The following is a 20,776-nucleotide window of genomic DNA, read 5'->3' on the forward strand; positions in this document are numbered from 1 at the left end:
AGACCAGTGTCGGGTTATTGAAGTTATTTTTATTTATATTAGACTCTTGAGTGTAAAAGGATGCCATTCAAAAGGAGCATTGATAACCATACAAACTCAATTCAAGGGTTAACAAGGTCAGTTGGCGAAGAAGGGGGATTCAATGAAATCTCCAACGTACCATACCATATATACACAAAACATCTTGGAGATATCTCAGAAGCCCAATGCTAAACATAGTTATTATTGCTAGTTACGGTAGGGCTACTGCAGCACCAGTAGCAAGAATCATATTGCTATGTACCTTGTGTCATTGCATGGGATTTGTAGTTCTCCACTCTGTGGACTTGAGTGGCAGTTGTCCACTCAATCGTAAAACGGGGTCCTGATAGCCCTCAAGTATTTTTTTAAGAGCTAAGGTTCATGATTATTCAGATATTATAGACAGTGAGATATACAGAATACCATAAGGTAATACAAGGAAAATACAGAATTGCCACCTATAAAAAGTAATAAAAAAAATATTAGAACCAAGTGAGGGAACTGCATAACCATTCACAGAAAAAAATGTGTCTTGATGCTACGTGCCAGTGCTTTTTTTTTCTACAACAATATTTATATAAAAACTTGAAAATAATAGCGGTGGTACTGATACATTTAAGAATATAAAACTACAACGTTGTAACGTCATTACCTTTCTGACTTGCCTCACCACTGTTCACAGTTTACACAGAGTTTGAACAGACAAGGGGAAAGAATTTAGACCAAGACGACTTGGTTCTTTGCACAGCCATCCCTACACCAGCATCACCGCTGTCGGTTCAATCAATCGTCCCGTTAGACCCGTTTCTTTTAAGTGCTTTTAACAATGATAATAATAATAATAATAATAATATTCAGTGGTACTGACATTACGCACTTTGAATTCACACCTAGCATTCATTTTATTTAGATTAGTTTCTTTTTCATTTCAGTAAAGTGTCCATTCATATGAAAACTAAACATATTTTTTCTATACATTTCCTAACAAAAAATAATAGTAATAATAATCAACGTGAATACAGGTTCCTCGAATGGGCGGGGTTTGGGTGTGATTGACCTCCCCCGTAACCAGTCAGCATGCTGGGAGAGTACTGTACTTCCAGAAAACACGACGGGAGACGGTCCGAAGGTGAATTGAAACAAATAATAAAAAAAAGAAGAGAAGAATATAAGTTATTCAGGCAAAATCAACTCATACAGAAAGAACACAGAACATGTTTATCTCACTATCTGACCAACATGTAATTAGAACATTATATTGATGTTAAATCTCAATTAAAACTTAAGGGAGAAGGAAAAGTAAAGGTACTTAGTGCTCTCCTTCATTCCATCCTCAAAATGTCACTGATTACAGTTTAGTCCACTCAATAGCTTTTTTCCCCGGCATGCAGCCACATCTCATGGTCTTCTTCAGCAAATTTAGTTTGCTCAGTTGTCATGGATGTAGCTAATCCATCCATCTAAACCAATCCCAGGTCACATCCTGGACATATCACCAGTGTATCACAGGACCAGTAGCTACATCATTTAACAGAAAATGAGCTAATGTAATAACATGTCATCATGTAAAGGAGAACTGGTCGTAACTCAGTAATGTGGAGGACCATGAGAAGCAACTGAGAAAAAAGCCAGTAAGGGGACACCGTCTTTTTTTTCCCCTTTTTTAAGATCAAAACTTTTATTAACCATTATTGTTTTATTCCTTAAAACAGTTTTGGTCACTTCATTCTTTCAAATGGCCAGATAGTGATGATAAAAGTCAAAATCATGTTAGTATCAACAGTTAATTGGAGACAGAGAAAACATGTAACTTGATATTTGACATTTTGAAGCGTTGTGATAAAAACGAACAAAAGGCCAGCCCACAGGGTCCTGCGAGGTCGAAACCTCACCACCACGTTAGTCCGTCTGCTACTGATAACTGAAGCGAGCGATTTGCACTAACAGCAGCGATAAAGTGGTGCCAAAGGTACAGAGGAACTCACAGAGGGGGGTGGGGACTGCCTGTCAGTCAAGGGTAGGCTCTCATAGCCAGGGTTGCCATTGGAGGAAACGTTTGGAGTCCTGTATAGAGATAGAAAGAGACAACGACAGAAGAGAGGGGGAGAGGAGGAAATGGAGGATGAGGGGGAGAGGGAGCAGGGGTGAGACACATCGAGAAAGACAGAGGGGAGCGGGGGCCGCGGGGTGACGGGAGCCAAGGATAGGCAACAGGAAACAAGGAGAAAGTGGTTAGAAATATAGTGCGGAAATACACAGCACTCAGTTAAACTAGTATTAGCACCACTGTTGCTCAAGCAGCAGCAGGCGTACAGTCCACTCCCGACTCATGATGCACTGCAGGATCTATACAATAATCTGCAATTACATGCATTTAGAGCTGGGTGTGACCCACCAGTCCCATTTCTGCTTTAACGTGGTTTTCCTAATGAAACTGTTTATCTGCACAATAAACCCCAGAAAGCTTTTAGAGCAATCCTGAGCAGATTCCATTTCAGAGGAGTGGACTGTATTGTTCCTGTTCTGCAGAGTTTCTGATTCAGTGTTTTTGTGTGTGTTAATACTGGATGTGGGAGATTCAGGATGATCAGCCGGCATTAGAAGAGGAAGTTAACTAGTCCACGATTAGGTAGCACTAACCTAACTGGGAAGCTTCAACAAGAGAGAGAGAAAGGGATAGAACGTAAAAAGATGAGAAAACTGAGAGTGAGGATGTGGGAGAACCAAGGAGGAGCAAGGAAGAGAGAGGCAGCAGGACAGATGCAGAGAAATAACCTGAGAGATGTTGGACACCACAGTGAGGAGACGGATGAGAGCGATGCAGGAGGCCGTGGAGGGGCTGGGTTGGGGTGGGGGTTACCTATAGTCAACCTGAGCCTCACAGCGCCGGAGTTTTTACGACACAAGCAGTAGTCTACTGCCTTTTCGGAGACAGGGCGCCATTTGAGACGAGTCCGTGAAATGACCGAGCGGCCTACATCGTCTGTCCTGAAACACTCGACAGACGAAGAGACAGACACACAGACAGACAGACAGACCTCTGGAGTTGTGTCTGTTTCTCTGCCTACACTGTAGTCCATATTGACCTGTCTGTGTGTCTGTCTGCAATGCATGTGCTGAACCTGACAGCTCTGTGGATTTGGACTAATCCTACATGGATCAGATATATAAATATATCCTATATAGACAAAAGCATATAAACCTAGCTGACTATGCTGCACTGCTACTATGTCCATATAAAGATGAGTGTGCATTCTGTCTGTCATCAGTAGAAATGTAGAAATGTTTTGAGAGGAAACTTTGAGAGATTTCAAGATGAAAAAGACTGTGTCTGCACAAAAGTATCTCAAAAGTTCTCCGTCAGTCTCTATGTGTTGTTCACATGTTCTCTGTGTTGTTATTTTACACCCTGGACTTTTCACAATCCCTGATCCTGGGGGGGCATCAGTTCAAAAGTTGCCCACAGGTGCAGATCTCAAAATGAAAAACACAACCTGCATCTAAGGGCAACTTCCTTCCTCCTCTTGTAACATCTGGGACGTTCTGTCTGTCTGTCTGTCTGTCTGTGTGTCTGTGGGTCTGTGTTACTCACGGGAGGGGCGGCGCACTAGAAAACGGGGGTGTCCACCCGGCCCCCGGGTAATTATAGAAGGGGGCCATGGCCCCTCGCTGAGACCCCGAGGCCGTCTGTCTACGTGCCTGATGGGAGGTGAAGGGGTCCTCACTCTCGCTGTCCGAGTCTTCGTACTCCTCTGATTCACTGTCATTGTCCAGGAAAGAGAGAGAAAGGGATGTGAGAGAGAGCAGAGGAATGATGTGTCCAAGCTGTATTCATTATTATAGATACATGCGACTTATTTTCTTAAATTTAAATGCATCTTACAATTCTGCTTTATTCATTCTCTTGGTCACTAATCTTGATTCGTCAGACACTAATGGTTAAACACTCACATTCAAAGAAAACGTGCATCAGATGAGGACTTCAAATGGATTTTCCACCACAGAAAACATCAAACTGCTGATCTACACAAACTGCACCGGCAGCACCAATCACAAAAAACCTGTTCTCACTCTGAGCTGACGACACTTGGGCACTGGTGGATTTCAGCAAGTCTTGAACAAGCTGCTCCATATCCACACTCTGCAGATACAACAGACCTGTGCTACTGCTACAAAGCCCTGATGCTAAACTGTCCAAAACAAATGTGTCTGAAAAAGGATTAAGGAGAATCACACATTCATCTGTTATGGGTCAGTTTTATGTAATTCATCATAATACTACTACTGTTTTGGCAAAGCTAGACGGCAATCCCACACACAAGTTTTATTTTATATTTTTCAAGGATAAATTTGACAACAGACAATATTAAATATGTATTTTTCTGCATTTTATGCCAAACAGCATGATCTGACATGCAGAAACTCCAGTATTCACGAATAGAGGAGCAGAGGAGTGTAAGAATTTTTTTTATTATTCTGCCAATGAGGAAATCTGCGCCAAAGAGGTTAAAAATAGGCATACACACAAAATATAAATACAATATAAATAATGTATAAAGTGTAAACGCTGTATACAGTATATCCTTTTAACACTCTGGGACAAGATGGATTTATTTTTTCAAATACATTCAGGTAATGGCACCTTTCACTACTTATAATATTGATGGTAGGCAATTCATGGTGTGTCAATGAGTGTCAGAGTGTGGAAATAGAAATTCCCTACTTATCTTTATTTATACATTGCAGTACATATGATATATATTACATATAATATCCGCATAAGACACACATTGACAGTCCCTCTCTCACCTGGGGAAGCTCCTCCAGGCACCGGGCAGAGAGCAAAGGATAGCAGTGAAGGCCAGAGCAGAGAGGAAAGAGTACAGGGAGAGGTAGAGCAATCCCTCCATGCCATCATAGCACAGGCCTTTCAGTGAATCTATGTAATCCTAAAAGAGAAGAGCAGAAAAACAAAGCAATGAATGATGAACAAAAGAAGCAGTGGTCATTTATTATTTTTGCTAAGTAAAATGGATTTACCTTATTCAGACCCCTGCAGTTCAGTAGAGCCACCAGTTGATGAAAGTTGCCCTCTGTGGAGTTGAGTATCTGTTGAACCTCCCTGAGTGATTTCTGTTACCACACAAAAATAATTTAAGATGTGAGAAAATTCTTGAGGTTCTCATGTTGCAGAAATTGCGTGTACGAGTCTGAACGTACCTCAGCTTTGGGGAACTGTGTGAGAGAATTTCTGTCCAGATTGGAGAGGTGTGTGTGAATGTTGGACAGCGCCCTCTGAGACTGGGTCAGCACCTGAAGACGACAATCAGTGGAATATTACTCTTTTATTATTTATTTTCCTGAGATATACAATTAATATGCAGAGAGTGTCGCTATTTAACTTCATTTGAGGACAGGACACAGCTACATAAATAAATATGGCTTGGCCTTTATAGTTGCATTATATCTTAATCACATTAATACTTCCTATAGGAGTTTTCACTGCATTTTCTGACAAACCAACATGCTTGATGACGCATGTCCTGGGTTCAAGTGTGAACATGTGGTAGGAAACAATGTTGACGTGAGTTACAATCAGACTCTTCTCTATAAAAGGAAAACAGGAAAATCTAATCAGCAGCTCATGTGAACGACATAATCAGAGTAATGCCAGAACACGATCAATAGTCCGATCATTGGTTTCAGTGTAAACATGGTGAGTGAGTGAGGGGACGTTACCTGCTGGAATGGACTGTTCATGCGCCTGCCGCAGGTCAGGTAATAATCCAACACATCTGAATGGCCAAACAAAACACCAGTGCACAACACGTCAGCACACAATAGAAACATTTAACTGTCATTATATTGAGTTCTGCTGACAAATGCACAATTCAGTGCACGGCAGCTCGCTCTTCCAGAAAGTGCTGCTGCTCTGGCACGGGGAAGGGGGGGAGTCTGTACCTGTGCTGGTCCCAGTGTTAAAGTTGGTGGAGTTGAGGACAAATGCGTTTGGGTCTGTGCAGAAGTCACTGAGAGCCTGGTGGTGAAGAAGAGTGACAGAGGGAGTGAGGAAGGATGACAGGAGAAGAGGAAAAAAACAGCGACACACTGACCGACTGACATATTTCCCACCTCAGATATCTGACAGCCGCTCACAGTATAGAGACAAATATCGATCAGCCTACATCACACTGTCCTGGATAAAACTGGGCTCCTCTTTCCATTACATCATCACTCATACACTCCCATATATCCCTGTTAACCTCCTTTTCAAAATCACGCCTATACATTGTTGTAGCCTACTTTTGAAGAGGATGCATTTAGTTCAGACGGTGCACACTTGGCTCGGAGTCGCCCCACCAGAAGAGGGAGCGAGAGCCACACAGAGAGGCCGACAAAGCCTGAGACAGAGCAGAGTGGGCAGGCTCGCAGCTGGCCTATTGTTTCTCTGTCAATGACCAGGGACAGAGCAGCTCTGTCCGGACACACAGGCCTTGGGACATCTCCCGCCAGCTCCACATGACACAGAGGACTCTTAAAAAATGGGCAGTGGAGCAGAAAAACAGCCATTTACCCTCCCACACCCCTTAACCCCCAGACCGTAACAGTCTCCCCTTCAGGGAGCAGGACCAAACTTCACAGTCAGAGTGAACATTTAACTTTTCTCTGTGTTCTTTGTTCTCTATAAATGTCACTGTGCTGAAAGAGACTGCGTTGTTGGGACTCTGATGGTGTTGTTGTCGTGTTTGGGCATTAATAGCACAACTGGACTTCCAACTGAACATGGTCCAGCGGCATGTTTGAGATTTTCATTTTAACAGGATGACACTCACACTTTGGCCTTGTCCACTCTATCTAAGGCCTCAAAGGGCCTGGGAACAGTAACAGCTTCAAGCTTTGCAGTGCTCATGGAAGGCTGATGGTCTCTCTCTCTCTCTCTTTCTCGCTCTCTCTGTCTCCTTCTCTCTATCTTTCACTTTAGCTCGCTCTGTCTCTCAAACCGATCTCTTGATGCACTCTCCCGCTGCACCTCTCCCCTTCCTCACTCCCGCTGAAAGCCCCTCTCTTCATCTTCTATCTTTGCTTCTCGGAGGCAAACGCCCACACACTTGCAAACACACTTACATGAAAAACATGCACTTTGGTGCAAAGACACACTTTGTTCACAAACGCGCTCATGGACGCGCATTGAATCTTTAATCTCTGCCCCATTTTCTTGCCTTTTTGGTTTTCTGCCACGACTGCAGTGTTCCTGGGGAGGGAGCTCTTTTCACAATGGGCACAATGGGCACAGAAATCACATGCACACACACACACACACACACACACACACACACACACACACACACACACACACACACACACACACATCATGGGTCAGCCTCCTAAAGCTCTCTTCCCTCAGCTGTGGTCATCCAATCCCTCCCATGACAGCCCCATTCACTTCCCCTTCCTTCCTCCCTCCCTCTCTCCAGTCCTGGCCCTGCTCACCATGACAGCTTCACTGGGTCTACTCACCACTACAGTGGCCGTCTCCAGGCCCAGGGAGCCCCAGCTTAGGAACAGAGCCAGCCATGCCAGCACGGTCATCCTGTGGGAGAGCAACACACATTTTTCAGTCAAGAGGGAACCCTGATCACTGGCTCAGTCCAGTGCTGTATGGTTTGTTTGTCTAAAGATTCAAGTGTGTGTGTGTGTGTGTGTGTGTGTGTGTGTGTGTGTGTGTGTGTGTGTGTGTGTGTGTGGGTGTGTGTGTACTCACAGGATGAGCAGCCAGCGTGCTTGCTTGGCCAGTCCCAGCAGGATGAACAGACAGACTATGAGGTCAAGCAGCAGCAGCAACACGTATGACAGCCACCTGTGATAAACACATGCACAACATACATGTACAAGGTTATTCTGAGACACGGTTGTAAAAACAATGTTTTTTTCCCACAGCTTTTCTCCTTCATTCTACAGCTTTCTGATTATGCCAACTGATGACTTAGATTATTTTTATTTTAAACATGGTAACAACATGTATATGACTGTTTTGCTTTGTTTTTTACAACTGTACACACACACACGCACAAAACTAAGCCACCATTATTGTGACACATGTGTTTTTATTGTTATGACAAATCAAAGTGTCAAAAAGGCCAATAGGTCTGTTATTAGTCAGCTACAACAAACAGTATTATGAGTGCACTAAAGTGTGTCTCTTTAATGTGATGTGTTCGGCTGGAATAAGATTTAGTTTTATCTTTTTGTTCCTCTGTCGTCATGTTTGAGATAAGTCAGACACAAAACTCCTCTTCGTGAGGTCAGAAAAGTTGTGTGGTTGCGATGAGGTTTGTGTGTTTACAGTCTGTTGATGGGAAGCAAGTTTTTAATATCATAACTCTCTGACATTAAATAGGATATGCTATACTTTATGGGCTTTTATCAATCAATTCAAGTGTCTTCATTATGGGATATGGAACATAAAAGCATCCCGTCAAGCCATTATGTGCAAGAATGCTTTGTCATTTCTGAAGAATGAAATAGTTTCCACTGCATTACCCAAACAAATAGATCTTAATAAATATGCAGTATTTATGAGAATGTGGGGAGGACAGTTTCCTCAGGCTCTGAGAGCAGGGGTGTGGCTGCACTGACACAGACAGGCTATTATCCATCCAACGCCTCCGTCTGTGAATTCTTCTCTATTTTACCTGCTTCTGCTGAACAAATGACAATTCCTATATATGATATCTGAGCATATTATTGTTCCAGTAAATGGATGTGTCAAAAGTCAAGATGTTGCGTAAATGCTTGGATGGAATATATGACAGATGAGTGTTAGCGGGGCTCTAAATGTCATAAACCCAGATTGTCTCATTAGAAAAAATGAACTTCTGCCATCTTTAAGATGGATCATTATGTCTTACACAATCACCACAAGAAAGAAGAAGATTTAATGAGGAAAAACTAATAAATGTCAAATTGGAAGCAGAAAAAGAACATCAACAGTGAAGCAATACACATCATTTTCTGATTGCAAAATCTGAAGTATGTTTCTGTGTTTAATCTCTCAAAACCAATACTCACAGTAAACTAGAAAATATAAATAAGTAATCAATATAATGGGTTATTTTAGAGGTCGGCTACTGCCTAATAATTTTCAAGGACATTTTCTGGGAAAAACTTTCAAATGTTGTTTTTGTTGCATGAACTCAAATCTGATATATTTGCATGTTCACATGACAAATTCAACACTGTCTCTATTTGATTCTACCTAGCATCACATTGCAGTGATCTTTACTGGAATTTACTTTGACATAATGAGGGAATTAATTGGACATTTTGGACCATTCAATTAATTGAATTGGAGCTAAAACAAATGACCATGTATCTTGATGCATTATGAGTCTTCCTGTCCTGATGTGTCCTCACCTGTAGTCTTCATTGACCATCAGTGTGTTGGCCGCCCAGCCAGGTGAGAAGGGGCTGGGCATCAGGCCGTTGGTGGGCACCATTGTGGGGGCCACAGAGGGCGGTACCGGTGTGAGAGGTATGATGGACGCCCCGCTGACGCCGCTGTCATTCCCCAGCCCTGTGTCGACACCAGACTGAGCCAGAGAGATGGAGGAGAGCAGGTTTATCACGTTCTCAGATAACCTCCGGCAGTTCCGCGTGGACACCAGGAAGGGTTTACTGCCGGTAAAGAGCTCCTCCATTGTGGACAGCGGGCCAGAGACGGACAGCTGCAGCCCAGTGATTGTGTCTGAAATCTGAAGAGGGAGGACAGAAGAATGTGAGGGGAGTTAAGTGGGATGGAAACCACACATAGAGGATGCTGATGCTCATGAAGTCAAGTCCAGTAAAGAGCAGTTGTGGTATGGAGACTGGAAACGAACAATGCTTGAAGTTTTGGTGCCTCTTGTCTCCTTCTGAATGTCCCACATTTATTACAACACAAGTTCGAGCTCTGGTCCTGCAAAGTGCTTAAAGTCAAATTTTGGGCTAAGATGAAAAATCCTGATATATTATTATCAGTCTATAGAGTTAGGTCTACAGTCGTCAACATGGAACAAAATTCTAATTAAATTATTTCTCTGATGTACCTCATCTACCAACTCCAGAATTTCTTGCTTCTCCACCTGGGCTTTCTCTTTGTTTCCATTTCAGAGAAAATCCTATAATTTCAGTCATCATTATATAATCTTAGATATTTATGTTATGCAAACAATTTTCGATTTTGATCTAACATAAATAAAATTTAAATTAAATAAAAGTTTTAACATGGCTCAAGTGAACTAAAGTTTAATAAAGGTTTAAGTTTACTACAGAAGGATCTAAATGATAATCTCTTTTTAAAGATATTTTTTGGCCTTTATTTGACAATGGTTAAGTGGGAAAGGTGAAGAAATGCAGCAAAGGGTCAGGTTAGAACTAAACCACCGCTGGAGGACTCAAACCTTCGGACCCTCTCAATCAGGTGAGATATTGAGCGCCCGAGGTTCAGATTACTGGTTCAAATGTGGACCTAATATACTGTCTCTTTCCATTCTGTCTAACATCATTGCTTGATGAGGGTCAGCTAACAAAACCTGCTTTAGTCATGAATATTGTTTTGTTTCCATCGATGGATCAGAGCAGATTCACTTGTGTTGTTTTTCACAGTGTAAGGACATTTAGCAGTCTGACACACAAACCACTGTCTGACCACATCAGGGAAATCAATAAAGCAAAAGTTTTTATCTGATTTCCTTTCTCTCTCTGCAGACCACATGTAAGCATCAGCACATCATCTCTGTCTGTCTGTCTGTCTGTCTGTTTGTCTCTCTGTCTCTCTGTCTCTCTCTCTCACACACACACACACACACACACACACACACACACACACACACACACACACACACACACACACACACACACACAGACACAGACACACACAGACACACACAGACACGCACAGACACGCACACACAGGATGGTATATCTTCAGCTTGACATTTTACTTGCGGAGAGCAGCACTCACCAGCAGATCGATGGAAGCTAGCGTATAATTGGCTGTGAGAAGAGACGAGGTCAACTGATACATCCCATCATTAGCCTCGCTGTTGCCATAGAAACCGATGCCTATGGCAACACTGCAAAGGGAGGAGAGAAAAAGAGACATGAAAACATTAGGGGGTGTGTATATGGGGGGGGGTAAGGGAACAGATAGCAGAAGCATAAATGTAATGTTTAATTCAGTGTGTAAGGACATTTTAAATGAATGTGACACAAAGAGACAGAGCTGGTGAGGATGTGATATGTGCGCTCGGGATGAGCATTACCCTCAGTGGAGCGCAGAGGAAGGAATAAACAGATGATGGGGGGAAAATCTGACTCTTAGCACTTGACGGTTAAGCTCCAGCAAGGAAAATATTCAAAATGTTAAACATAGTGACATGTTTACACATCTTTCTGTTATTCAAATATTCAGATTAAGGCCCGTGCCAGATGTTCATCAAATCCCCTCAAACGCCAGAGGAATGGTATGGCCCAATCTCCCACAAAGTATGTGACCCAGATTAGAAAGCAGGGGGGGAAAGGAGGAATGTGCGTCTGTGTGTGCTCTGCATTTCAAGCTGGTGAATGTGAACGCCATCGAATGCGGCTGTGTCGACAAATGACACGGCTTTTGTGCTTGTGACCAAAAGGCCACCGTCTGGAGGAAGAGAGAGACATGAAATATTTTCAAGAGGAAAAACTGCAGCTCCATTTTTTCCGGTCTAGAATAGAATCGAGAGCTCTCACATTGAGCATCAGAGGACGACACGACATTACACTACACTACATTACATTACATTAAGCTCCATGAGGGGGAGACACGAGCCATAGCGGCCAACAGTGTGTATGTGATGGCATCATTATGACGGCTGAAAACATCTCCGCAGTACATTATGTTCTGTGATATAGCAACACAGTCTTGATGCATTACAGGGAACAAGCTCTGATGTAAAATTAAATTGCACAATAACTGTATTATGGCATAAAGCTGTAGATGTAAAAGGTTTGATGCAGCAGAGCTTCTCCTCAGTGACTTGTGCTTCAGCTTTACAAGAGTGTGAGCGACAGACGTCAAGCTGCATCTCTTTGTAATGTACAGCTGAGGCCATGGACTGACTGGATGACTCCATGGTCACCAGATCTGAAGTGGGTAAAAGAGTGAACTGGGCATACTCAGATCTTCCCCTCTCTCTCTCTCTCACACACACACACACATTGATGGTGAACAGTGAACTGCTGCCACAGGCCTGTGGTTGGTAAACAGCAACACAACATGACGATCAGCTGTCGTCCAGGCGTCCTTTCCTGCGCATTGACATTGGCGACTGTGTGAGAGTCTAAAAAGCACATGGTGATGATGGAGAGGGTGACAGCTTGTGAATCACAGCCTTGTTGCTGTTGCACCTAAAAGGCAGTGGTGGAAAGTGAGTACATCTACTCAAGTATTCCTCTGAAGTAACATGTGCTTTGAGCATTTGAGTGTTACTTAACAGTACCCCACTATATTTCAAAGGGAAATATGTACTCCCAAGTAAGAGTAGTAGCAGTAATTCCTAATATTTTTGTTCCTTCCTTGTCACAGTTCATAAATGTGAAACATATGAGTTGTTACCAGTTCCACTAAAAAGTTCATTTTCCCTTTTAACATCTCAAACAATTGCTAAAAGTTCCCTTTCACCTAAATCTTACACACTGAACGTTTAAGGAAAAGAACTTAAGGGAAAACAGTCTGGAAATTCCACCCTCCACTGAAATTAAAGTAATTAAAGTCTTTTTCATCTAACCATAAAAAAATAGCAAATGCAGATATTATCTAAAGTCTCATGTTATTTCTCTAAATAACTGCTGACAGCTAAAAGAGGTAAAACTATCCAATATTTCGACATAAAGAGAAATTTCCAAATGTTTGTGGAGCAGAACTTTGTTTTTCTTCTTTCCTCTCCTATTGCTGATCTCACAACCTCCTGATTCATATTGTGGCTCTTTAAATGCGCCTTGACCCTTAGTTTGGAAACCACCTAACTGTAGATAAAGAACTTACAAGTCGCTCTGACTAACTGCAACTGCTTCTTATGTAACACTCCATTACAAGAAAAAGTCCTGTATTCAAAAATTAACTTGAGTAATGTAGATGTTGTTGCTGATGTGCTGAAAATTTCTTGCAGAAAAGTATTAAAAATAAAATTCCTCTGTGACACACAATAGATTGTTAATACTGATCCATCAATAAATAAAAAACATTTTGCTGTTGTTGCTGGTGAAGATGAAACTACATTTAACAAAAGCTGCAAGAGATATCTGGGGGGGGGGGGGGGGTAATAAAATATAAGATTGACAATGGGTCTTAACTAGACACTTCTTATTTAAAGGGTGTTTATAATGGTTGGGAAACACTGGCACTGTATTTGTTGCATTTTATGAAGTGATTGTGCTTTTCTATGTTTTTTGTGTGTAAATTATAATGTGGAAAATAACTATAGCTTCCATATTGATGTAAAGGAGTAGAGAGTATTATGTGGCATAAAAGGGAAACGCTTAGTTTAAGCACAAGTGCCTCAAAAATGTAAGTAAAATAAATGTATTTAAGTTACATTGAACCCCTGCTGATAATGTTACACATATTTTATTAGTCACAGGGATCATTTTATTTTTCATACTTAATGTTTTGCAGGACTTATTTTAGAGATAGTAAAAGATCTGAGTACCTTTTCCGTCACTGCTGGAAGGTTACCTGTGTATAATGTTATAATAAGTCAGAGCTCTGAGGTTGATGATGACATATCTGAGTCCTCCTCACCAGCACAGCGTGACAGATGCCACTGCCACCCATGTGACACAGCAGATGCCCCTCCCCTTCTTCCCGCTGTAACCGTGACCCGTGCTGCCATCTTCATCCTCCTCCTCCTCCTCTGAACCCTCGCCCCGGTCGCCGCGGTGGCAGCAGCAGTAGTGTATGAGGAAGGAGAGGACAACCAAGAGGGAGACGACAAGAGCGATGGCCGATAAACTGGACAAAACCAGCAGAGTCTGGAATGAAAGGGGTGAAGAGGAGGATCAGTCAGCAGATGAGTCAGTGAATGTGAAAAATGATACTTTAATTCAATATTTACAAGGACAAGAGTAACTTGAGATAGTAAAATAGCAGCTAATCCTGTTAAATTCCATTGCTTGTCATATTGTTCCGCCCCCATTAGCAGTAGGAGATGCTGATTAAAAAGGTATGAGAATATAAAATGTGTGATTCAACGCAGCAGGAGATATCAGGGATTCAGATTCACTCTCTATGTGCACTCTGCAAATAGAGAGACAAATTTAACACACTTAATTTTAAGTGATTCTTGACCGTCTCTGGGGTTTAACCCTCAGATCCCTGATCTGTCTGTGCACCGTAGTGAATATTAAAGGCACTAAGCCACGTCAGACCTTTGCTTCTGATCAGGCTCCGTGTCATAAAGTCAACATTACTGAAATGCATTTCACTCCAACGCATAACTACAGTATTATCCCTCATCCATCTGCCCGTCTGTCACTTCCCATTCCTCCACCTTCCCTCCATCTCACCTCCTGTTTTCCCAAGCCCCTCCCTTCCACCCATCCCTCTTTCCCCACGCTCTCGCTCGCTCCCACTCTTTCTCTCCCCCACTCTCCCCTCGCTTTCTTTCTATCCACACCACTGAATCTCTATTAATAATCTGTGACCTACTTAAATACATTCACTGCCACTCTCTCTCTGACTCTCTCTCTCTCTCTCTCTCACTCCCACTCACACTCGCTGTGCCTTCCCTCTCTCCATCTCTCTGCCCGTCTTCTCTACAGCAACCTCCTCGCATTACTCATTCCCTCTCTCGCAGCACTTTCCTTCTCTTTTGTCTTTCTATCTGCAGGATAATTTGCGTCCCCCCCTCACCCTCCATCTTTGTACCACAGAGAAGTCACAAACACGCACTGAGACACTGCAATAGCTGGAGCGTTTACATCAGAGCCTGCTGGAGGAGAGGGAAGAGACCTGACATTTTGCTACAGAAACTGCACAGTTCAGAGCCGTGCAGACCACAGCAACCTGCAAGAGGACTCATGAATCATGTGCAATCTTTGAGTCTGAATCACATGAAACGTCTCAAATTTGCATGCACAGAAGCAGAGGTAGAAATTATGCATCAAAGCATGTAAATCAAAGTAGAAACATTAACAAGTTTAGCTCAGGGGTCTAGTGCCGTCTTCAAACCAAAAATGAAGTAAATAAACGGGCGTGAAAACAGGAGGCTGCAGGCTGTCACCATTTCTCTGCAGATTGCTCTTATAAATTCAGGGATTTATGGAGCAATTGATGGAGCGATGTAAAGCAAATTGCCCATTCACCCAGCAATTTAATCATAGCACAGTATCCCTGTACATTTATAACTACTATGGGCTGTAATCATTATGCAGTGTGGCGCCTCAGATTTGACAGATGAAGTGCAGCATGTGGTTGTAGTGTCGTGTGAGCGGTCGTGGCAGGTGTCTGTTACCTGCTGGTACTCCCAGCTGTCGGGGATAAAGATGTTGTCCCTCATCTGCATGCTGAGGTCCAGCCGAGGGAGGGCGTGACACACTCGCACCCACAGCGAGGGACTGTAGCTGGGCACCGTTGTCATGGCAGCCATTTTCTACTGCCACTGGTTCCCTCCTCCACCCTGCGGGAGGGAGGAAAGAGGGGTCAGAGGATGTGAGGTAAGAGCAGAGGAGAAGGAAAGTATGTAAGGAGGAGGTGAAGGTCTCCCTCAGCCCACGGTTGACCTGAGAGGGCAGAGAGGTCAGCATGAGCCCGATGGCCGCCGTGACCCTCCTCCTCCATCCTGATGCAATTTATGATCACTGAGCAAGGTGCAGATCAAAATGTCAGACATAGTTACTGGAGCCGAACTCTCAGGAGTATATATCAGTGCAAACACACCTCCGTCACAGGGGAGATCGATGTGTCACAGTTCAGCTAATGAGCAGAGTCCAGCCTCCTCGTGGCAAAACTAACTCAATAATTTACATCTAGTTCAACACTGGAATGGATTATCCATTCATATTGTTGGGGACATACACATGCATGCATCTTCTTTTGTTGTTGTTTTGTGTGATGTGTTGAGAGCTGAAGATTTGTGGATTAATCCAGTAGCTGAAAATTAACATTGACCTTAATCATATATTAATCAGTTTAGACATTTAATCAAGCAAACAATTTAAAACAATTTGTTTAAAATAAGTTGAATATATTCAGGTGTTGGGCCTTTGCAGACATAATAAAACATTTGTCTTCTGGATAGAGTATCGCTATTTTTAACGTTTAACTGCATAAATGATTTAAAGGTTGCATCCAAAAAAACAATCAACAGATAAATTGCAAATGAAAACAAACAGTTATGTCTTGTTGTGTTTTGTCTCGAGCACATGTAGAACATATTAAAACATCCACAGACCTCTCTTTTAACCTAATAAAACATGGTATGTGCTATAAGGGCTGGAGTATATACAGGGAATATACAGGGGTTCTTTGAAGTGTTCTAGTGGTAGAACATATATGAGGATGTATAACTCCTTCACCAGCGTCAGTTCAGTGTTCAGCATCTCTACTTATACCCGGCCAAGAGGGAGAAAGTAGGGTAAATACAAAGGGCAAATCTGGTTAGCTAAAACACACAGTGGAATCCTCATTACAATGATGGAGCCGAGGGAGAACAGAGGGCAAGACAGAGGCTGGTCGGCTTCTGATACTGTCCGTCCAGATTCAGAGCTTTACTCTTAAAGAAAGGGGGGCTTTAAGTCGAGAGCACAGAGACAAGTATTCACAACAAGAACAGCACTGATGCTGAAATATAAAAGGTTTTGCAGCTCAATACAGACAAATACAATTCTACATTTGAGTCAAACACGTCAAATGGATTCTGAATTCAATACTTGTGTAGGATTTTATTATGTTCAAATGCAGCTGTTATGTTTTCAGGACAACTTTCAGCGCAGTATTCTACACCAGTGAGGCTTTTCCCTCCTATTGATCCAGGATTACAATCCACTGCATCCACAACTGTGTTGAATACTGTGCAAGATAAAAGTTCAGATTGAGCAACATGTCGATTTCAGTACAACACAATTTCCCCCATTCATATGTGGGCCGGTGATGGCCCAGAACAGTTCTCCCACAGGCCAGACAGGGTGGCTCTAAGCCCATTACAACAACTCTGTTCACCTTAATGGTTCCAGCAGCCCAACTGTCACAAATGGAATCATTGCCAACACTCCATTTCCCTTATTAAAACAGTGCTGAACATAATGGTTCACACACACACTGATAGCTACATCTATCCTCCATCAGCAGAGTAAACACACTGAGGACTCGATGTATCATAGGAACTGTGAGGCAGATATATTTATTAGATTTTAAAAAGGGTAAATGTTTTTAAAGGGCAGAGTAAAGGCACAATTCCACAAAAGGAGAATCAGTGTACCTGTTGTGGTAACCACCGCCAATAATGTGGGTCAATATGGAACAGCATTTCCCTTGACGGATGACGACACTGTGCTTATAATGATTTTCACTGAGAGGCAAATGAGAGGTGACACATGCAAAATATATCATATAAAACCTATTATCTAACAATCGCAGATAGAGAAACATGAATAACAAGCAGGTCTGACACCAGGTCTCCCTGTGAAGTCTTGCACAATATTCATTCATTCCAGATGCACAAGCCAGGAAATACAAAGCACCGACAGACACAAGGTCAGAGTTCAGGTGCAGATTCTCCTGCAAACCCCCCAAAGTTATTGAGGCAACCTGCTGAAAGTGAAGGGAGAGTTCACGGTCCTGGAGCAGCAGTTACTCAGCAGCTGTCAAAGATAGGAAGCCTCAAGTTGACGTGATGTCTCCCTGCACGCTTGTTATCATGCCTGTTACCATTGCATAACTGAAGGCAAGTAAAACGTGAGTTTGAGCTCAGTCGGTGGAGAAAAAAGGAAGAGGAGAAAAAAAATGGAAGAGATGTGAGGAAAAAAAACAACCATGAGCTCTGAAGAGAAAACCAAGCAGGAGGATAATTCTGTCTGCACAGAGCTCAGACAACACGGAGAATGAAAAACACTTGCATGATATGAGACTCCATGATGTCTGAATGTAAAGAAAAGGGCCATTTTGTGAGGCAGTTAATGAGGCTGGAGCATTTCTGTCAGATGAATTCAGGATCATCTCTTAAAAATCAAGAGAATTACAACTCTCTGAATCAGAGCAGATAAATGATGTCGCTCTGTGGCTGCTGAAATGACGCACATTTGCAGTTTGCCTCATAAAATCTTTTCTTATTCACCTTACAGCTCCGAGTGGTCGTCTAACAGCCTCTTAACAACAACCTTAATGACTGTTATTTATGAGGGATCATTACAGCCTCATGACACACTACATCAGCCAGGAGAAATGAATTCACATCTTACAAAGGGTTACAAATTACCTTTGTCTGCTGAAGCCACTATATTTCAATTAAACTACAATTTTCACATCACCTTCGATGGCAAAAAAAGGAGGTCCAGCTCCAACAATGAACCTCAGAGTGAGTGCAGCTGAGCGAAGGTGAGTGAGGCTCATAGTCAGTAAGTCAGAGCAAATCAGTGCATTGATGTGTGCAAGAGTCCAACATGAGAAGTTGACGGCGACAAAAATGCCTCCACACTAATGACCGAAGCTGAAAACCCCCACATGGAATTAAATATTAAATTATCCTGCAGATTAAAGATTCTGTCAGAAATATGAGACGGATAAAAGAGCAATTGGGAGGGAAATTATCGGATGCAATCAAATCTTCAAAGCATCATCCATCAATCTGTGCGACCACTTACAACTGAGCCACAATGGAAAACAGAGATCAGCCTCTTACCTCTGTCGCTTGTGCCGGGAGCTTTCTCTCTCTCCTTCTGTCTCTTCTTTTCGCCGGTGTCCGTGAAATATTTACCCACTCAAAGAGGTATACTGCCAGCCATCACCGCCTGATGCTCTTGAAAAAACATCATCCTGAAAAAATGGCTTGGGGACATGCCAATAGAATGTTACAATGGAGATAAGAAATGTGTAAAAAAAAAAAAGCCAATAATAATTCTTGCAATTATTAAAATATTAAATTGCCGATAATTGTATGGTTGTCTGGTGACAGTGGAGAGGTGCTTGTGTTGATGGATGGGAGAGGAGCTCTCAGTGAAAGCGAGTGAGTGAGAGAGAGAGAAGGAGAGAGAGAGAGCGAGGGGGGGGGATTAAGATTGAGGAGACACCCCTAAGGGAGTCTTTATCATTGCATTGTAGCCCTTCGTAACTTAATGCCCAAGCGCCTCCACAACACGGCAGCAACACGATATTGCCTAAAGATAATTAATATGTTAACAGGGATTAGCGGGGTCTAACCCCTCACTCGCTTCATATTGAGATACCAGAGGCAACGACCCCCACCATCAACCATACACACTCCTATCAACCTGACCAATCTCTGTCCAGACTACCAGACTGAACCCTGACCAGATTACTGCGAGAAGCAGAAACAACTGCCAGCCGGCTGTGTGCACTGAATAATAGTGAAAAGAGACATTTAAAATTTCACTCACATGTTGGATGCAAAAATAGTGAACTCCTGCCTATAACAGCCTCATTAGGGTGAAATGTGTCACGAGCGGATGTGAAGAAGAGATGCACATGAAATCAGAGTAAGAGAAGTGAAAGAGCGCAACACAGATGAATATGGGGAGGGGGAGATGCAGGGAAAAGCAACATGAAATACTGAGGACAAAAAAAAGTGGGTTCCCAGGGAGAGATGCTGAGAGAAAAGAGGAGGGAGGGAGAGTGATGGAGTGAACAATGAACAGAGAGGGGGGGAAACACGGCATGCAGTGGATTTGTAGGCAAAACCAGTTTTTCAGTGGAGGCTGCAGAAAAGCATCAACTCTGATTCGATGACAGGGAGGCAGATGGGGACATGTGACCGCACAGAGGTGATGGGAGCGTGCTGATGGAGTTGCTACCTGAGTGATCTGTCAAACGAGATATGCAAATTGGAAATAAAATGGTGAAACACTGCAAGAAAGAGTAGAAAGGGCATGGTGTTTGTCTGCCAGTGGAGGAAGGGGGGCAGAAGCAAGCGAGCAAAGAGGGAAGGGGCGGCGTTAGTTTTTCTGTGTCACTGAAAGTGAGTGGGGGAAGGGAGGCAGGGAGATAATGCGAGCCAGGGAGCAAACAGTAGAGAGCCGGAGCGCGTACCCACTGACTCATATAGCCTATGTAAAGTGCATGTGTGTATCTGGGAGGAAGAGGGGAAAGAAGACAGAAAATGATATTATGTATGCAAGAGTTGCTCACAGAGCGTTTACAGGGCCTCTGTGCGTCTGTAACAACAGGACCGCATCCAGGCCGTCCATCACTGCTCTGATAAAATATCACCACTCACTGGACTCACAATAACCAATTCAATATTTAATGTTCCTCACGTCTGAGTGGTTGCAGTTCATCGCACAATTGCACAAAGTCATCATTCACACAAATCCATGAAATATTCATATTAAACAGATTGTATGAGTCGTGTAATTATGAGCTGCAACTACTTGAGTAAATGTATGGCTCTTGAGAAAAAAAATCTTCTTCTCCCTTCATAAATCATTTTTGTGTCCTGTATAGGCTTTAATGGCAGGTGCATATGTCCTGTCTGTGCAGCAGTGAAACAGTCAAAGTCAAAGATGCCAA

At 42.8% G+C, this 20,776-nt stretch overlaps 2 protein-coding genes across 5 annotated transcripts in view; one reads left to right on the forward strand and one right to left on the reverse strand.

Moving 5' to 3' along the window:
* The window catches only part of rps9 (ribosomal protein S9), a 145,786-nt gene that overhangs the window by 67,910 nt on the left and 57,100 nt on the right, over positions 1 to 20,776 (forward strand). The gene's annotated exons all lie outside the window — the stretch shown is intronic.
* Positions 10 to 19,854, reverse strand: ttyh1 (tweety family member 1). Of its 4 annotated transcripts, XM_020093001.2 has the most exons (16): positions 19,648 to 19,854; positions 18,933 to 19,078; positions 15,549 to 15,713; positions 13,838 to 14,067; positions 11,024 to 11,135; positions 9,436 to 9,773; positions 7,784 to 7,879; positions 7,540 to 7,612; positions 5,983 to 6,058; positions 5,761 to 5,816; positions 5,242 to 5,334; positions 5,062 to 5,154; positions 4,831 to 4,970; positions 3,614 to 3,781; positions 2,007 to 2,085; positions 10 to 1,112 (listed from the first exon to the last, which is right to left on the reverse strand). In XM_020093001.2, exons 3-16 carry the CDS (start codon positions 15,681 to 15,683, stop codon positions 1,029 to 1,031), a joined length of 1,773 nt encoding a protein of 590 aa, XP_019948560.1. In that variant the 5' UTR covers positions 15,684 to 15,713; positions 18,933 to 19,078; positions 19,648 to 19,854; the 3' UTR covers positions 10 to 1,028. The 4 variants fall into 4 exon arrangements, with proteins under 4 accessions (XP_019948560.1, XP_019948562.1, XP_069393676.1 ...); XM_020093003.2 differs by lacking the exon at positions 19,648 to 19,854 and having other exon boundaries at positions 3,721 to 3,781; positions 18,933 to 19,260; XM_069537575.1 differs by lacking the exons at positions 2,007 to 2,085; positions 19,648 to 19,854 and having other exon boundaries at positions 18,933 to 19,262.

This window comes from Paralichthys olivaceus, chromosome 13 (assembly GCF_024713975.1).
Source record: "Paralichthys olivaceus isolate ysfri-2021 chromosome 13, ASM2471397v2, whole genome shotgun sequence".
Classification (NCBI taxonomy): Eukaryota; Metazoa; Chordata; class Actinopteri; order Pleuronectiformes; family Paralichthyidae; genus Paralichthys; species Paralichthys olivaceus.

What these genes read in the sequence shown, in the direction of transcription:
- ttyh1 (XM_020093001.2), bottom strand. Translation starts at nt 15,683, where the DNA reads ATGGCTGCCATGACAACGGTGCCCAGCTACAGTCCCTCGCTGTGGGTG. An exon ending in GCATCTGTCACGCTGTGCTG is followed by an intron (nt 11,136 to 13,837) that starts GTGAGGAGGACT and finishes CTCCCTTTGCAG; the next exon opens with TGTTGCCATAGGCATCGGTT. An exon ending in TGAACAGTCCATTCCAGCAG is followed by an intron (nt 5,335 to 5,760) that starts GTAACGTCCCCT and finishes TGTCGTCTTCAG; the next exon opens with GTGCTGACCCAGTCTCAGAG.